The 4,478-nt window shown below is 40.7% G+C and overlaps 1 protein-coding gene across 1 annotated transcript in view; it reads right to left on the bottom strand.

Annotated features, from left to right (window-relative positions):
* The window catches only part of GYS2 (glycogen synthase 2 (liver)), a 46,388-nt gene that overhangs the window by 31,542 nt on the left and 10,368 nt on the right, over window positions 1–4,478 (bottom strand). The window contains exon 3 of the mRNA XM_008581480.1: window positions 1,306–1,497. Coding sequence (XP_008579702.1) covers window positions 1,306–1,497 — 192 coding nt within the window. The remainder of the gene's footprint in view (window positions 1–1,305; window positions 1,498–4,478) is intronic.

Here is a 4,478-nt window from a genome sequence, read left to right on the forward strand (position 1 = left end):
CAAGTTCGCAGGTGATTCTGTTTCCACTAATTGAAAGAAATGCTTTTTGAGAACCGATTTAGGCTAAGTCCTTTGAACTGGTACCTGGTCTTCAGAAAGTTCCTCACAGCTATTAACAGTTGCACAGAAGTGACAGCAGACAGGGCTTGCCCAGTAGCCTTGAGTTTTTTTTTGTTTCCATTGCCTCTATTTACCCTTTGAACCAAAGAAAATCTCTATTTCTGGAACCGTTTTATTTTAAAGAAAATTGGGACTCTTGCTTTCTTGCTGCTCTTCATTCTATTTCCTTTTAACAAAAAGGATGACACCAGACACACACACACACTGCTTGGTGGTTGGCCTCAGCCTTGGGGTGGTGGCTCAGAGAAGGCAGTTTGCAGACAAAGAGTTGGTCCTACCCCCTGGTGCTAAAACAAGACCGCATATCTGTCATTAGGCCAGATTACGCCATCGCTTTCCCGCTCCTTCTCCTACAGTGTCACCAACACAAAGCAATAGGTCTGCTTGTTCCCCTTTCCCCTTCACTTCAAGGCAGCCCTTTATGGCTGTTGGAATATGACTTCATCAGTAAGAAAGACTGATTAAGGGGACACACTCCCAACATACTCACACAGTTCTATGGTTTGTGCTTAGACCACACATCCCCTCTGCTAGGGACGATCTTCCTTCACCATGTGATTTTTAGGCTAATTGTCCTGAGCTAATGAAAGGGATGCAAAGCAATCCTCCTGCCGTGCTCTGAGGAGTTGAGTGCAGCTGTTGCTCGTTTCACAACAACTGGTGTCTAATGCTCTTGCTTTCTCATGTCTATAAAATATTCTGCAAAGGACTCCATAGCAACTGCTGATACCACTTCACTCCATAGCAAATAATAAAAATACCTAAAAGCTATTCCAGTTGCACATATACTTGTACATAAACAAAACAGAATATTTCAAGCTATTTTCTACTCCCAAGATTCTAGAATTCATGTAAATAGTGCATGATATATACTCTCTTTTTTCTTGCATATATATCGAGTATCGTCTATGTGGCAAGCAATATAATCGGGTGTTTTATATACATCATTTCATTTAAATCTGACATGAGGTAAGCAGTAAGAAGCATTCTTATTACTCTGTTTCAAAGGCTGGTGTTTAGTTTGAGGAATGCTGAGCATTTTCTCTGATCTTTTTAAAATGTATTAGGATGCAGAATAATGACATCATCTCAAAATTTGCTTAACTTAATGACCATGGGATCACTGCTGGGCATTGAATGCAGGAGTGCTGCTCTTCTTTTGTATCACTATACAGTAAACCATACCTCTTTTAAGAACCAGGCAGTTAAAGATCCAAATATCAGCATATCATTGGCTTCTCGGTCATGGTAAGGGATGCCGACACTGCATGCTTCCCAGAGGTCACCCTTCCACCTGTCCAGATTCCAAGCCGAATAGCCTATGTCAAAGAGCACCACGTAAGGACTTCCTTCTATCAGCCATCTTCCAAAATGCACCTGTCGTGTAAAGAACACATAGCCGTGTAGTGATATTAAGTAATTCAAGAGAAGAAAATGTATTTGAGCTTAGAGGATATAAACTTTACATAGAACTCAACAGCAGATTAAGCAAGCTACACCGGAAATCTGATAACACATGGCATCTGACTTCTGAGTCTGAAGCTGGGATGGGCTTGCATCCATTCATCTAGAATCTCCAGGGTCTTGCTCTTCATTTAACTTTGCTCATTTAGAAACAATGTATCCAGATCATGTAATCTCTGTTTTTCTGTCCTTCCTTACCCTTCTGTGACCTTGAGCTTATGGATATAGGGTTTCACGTTGTAGTCTACGTTTTTATGATAGTCATAAGGTGAAGTGCTCTGTATCTTTAACAGCCTGTACTTGGATATGATGTCTACTATGTTGCTTATTTTCCTTTATGTAACAGGACTTAAAATATTTCTTACTAGAAAAGAAGCTGGGTTTGTAGACAAATGTGTACGATTTATCTTACTACTCCTATAAAAATAAGTGAGCCAAAATATTCCCTATTACATGACATGTAACCTCATAAACCACTTCAAATCCTTTCTGGAACTCAGCGGAAATTAAGATCCTCTCTTGGTTATCAGCTTCTCTAGAAAACTGTGTCCACATTGTTTACATATTGACCATTATGACTCCACCCAAGGCTGAATTTTGCAGAACCTAGAAGCCCAATGTGATCACCATTTCCTCCCAGGGGACTCAGGCATGTGTGGTGATGTTTCTCTCCCACCCATGCCTTGGCCAACCTTGAAAGACCCTCATTACTTGTAAGTTGCTTCCATTATAGTTTAGTATTTATCTTTTTTAATTAAATTTAATTTCTTTTTAGACTGAATTTTCCTGAGCTCCAAACAACTTTTTAATAGTTTTCTCTTTGTGACATTCATTGATTCATGTGTTTTATTTTTATCTGATACATATTTACTTACTGCCTAATAGGTGACATATGGTACACTGAGCTAGAATCATAGAGAAGTGTTGAAACCTCAGACGGAGAATGTAGGCTAGCTTGTCTTACTTCCAGTCAGTTCGGGTGCAACATGGAAACATTCTTACACCAGAAATCCATTCAGGATTCTGAGACCCATCCTGCTCCCATCTCCCTCTTCCCTCACAGGAGCTTCAGATGCAAGCCCCTGCCAACACCCCATTCATTTTCATCCCAGTAGCTCAACGTGTGCCTGTCTGTCACTCTCCTGACATTCTCTATGCTGCCTCCACTATGAGACATCTTCCTGGTGCTCTCTCAAACTTCAAGTTCCCTTGTAAATGACACAGTCTCCTCATTAAACCTTGCATGGACCTCCTACACAGCACTACCCACACAGACATCTCAAGGGAGGGCTTCTGAATATGATGAAAAATTACTATTTTTAAAATTCATCTGAAACATGCAAGCCTTGTTCTTTACTGGTGAATAAAAATATCTTTGAAACTTACGCTATCCAAATATATTACCTTTCCTTGTTCTGCTAGTCACCCCGGTTGCTTTTTGACCTTATCCTGGGCAACTTCAAAGTTCAAGATTTTTATCTCACAAACTCACCTCATAGTTATTTGACCTTATTGACTTCGAAGAACTTCATGTCCACTTGATTTTAGCCGCCCAAGCTCACGGCTGCATTCTTATCCTTGTCAAAACCCAAATTGTTCCTTCTCTGGAATATTCCACTTTAGCATCCTGTTACCTGACCACAACTTCTATACTCCAGTTCTCCCACTCTGTTTCTCCCAGTGTACACATTCTTTCTTTTTCCTCTTGAATACTTCCAGCTCCTGGAACCCTCCCTTTTTCTCCTCCATTATCATCTCCTCTTTGGCTTCACTTCCTTTCCTGTCCCTTTTAGACACAACAGTCCATCTATGTAACCATTAATTCAATCACTCTCACAATGACCTCCAATACCTGTGCCACCTGTGCCACAAATGCTGCCACTAAAAAGTCATGACTACACCTCAAAGATGTCCAGAAATTCTTTTACATATTCTTTAAAAGCTTTCAGAACTTTTTCATTCCAATTCTCTTATTTCAACAAGTGTCTCCTAACTCTCAAAAGATGACCTTTAACTCCTGCTTCAGTGACATCATCAAAAACATTGGGTGAGACCATCCTGAATTCTCCATCAGTTTTTCTCTATTTGCGTTCACCCTTTATCTCCAGGTGTGAAGAATAATCCTTTCGGTATTACTCTGGATCTTGTTCCCTGACCCATTCTCAGGGACTTTACTCTCTTTAATCTCCCATTTATTCTGAACTTTCAACTTTTCCCTGTTTGCTAGGTATTTCCTTTTGGCATATCAATGTGCTCCAGTCTCACCCATGTTTAACAAAACACCAATTCTCAAAACCATGTCACTCTGCTACTACTTTATCATCTTCACCCTTCATGGAAAACATCTCATAGCCACAACTTCTGTATCCTTTTTCTCACCACTTATTCATTTCTCCCCCTGAAATCTGATTTAGCCTTTCCTTCTCCTCTTAAACTGTACTTAGCAATGTTATCAATGACCTGAGTATTGCCAAGCCCAGGCGACCCTGGTTCGATCCTTTGTTGACTTAATCTCTCCTTCACACTTGAAACTCTCTCCTCCCTTGACTATTCCTGTTGTGGCTGTGACAAATTATCACAAAACTAGTGGCTTGAAACAACACAAATTTATTATCTTACAGGTATGGAGGTCAGTAGTTCTAAGTGGGTCTTGCAGGCTAAAATCAACATGTTGGCAAAGCTGCATTCATCTGTAGTCCAGGGGAGAATCTGTTTTCTTGCCTTTTTCAGCTTCTAGAAACCATCTGCATTCTTGGTGGCCTCTTCATCCATCTCAAAGTTCATGACTCCCACCTCTGCTTCCACTGGCACATCTCCTCTCTGATTCTAATTCTATGGCCTCCCTCTTATGAGGATCCTGTGATTATACTGCACCCCCCCCCCCCCCCCCCTCC

This window comes from Galeopterus variegatus, unplaced genomic scaffold, assembly GCF_000696425.1.
Source record: "Galeopterus variegatus unplaced genomic scaffold, G_variegatus-3.0.2 Scaffold2362, whole genome shotgun sequence".
Classification (NCBI taxonomy): Eukaryota; Metazoa; Chordata; class Mammalia; order Dermoptera; family Cynocephalidae; genus Galeopterus; species Galeopterus variegatus.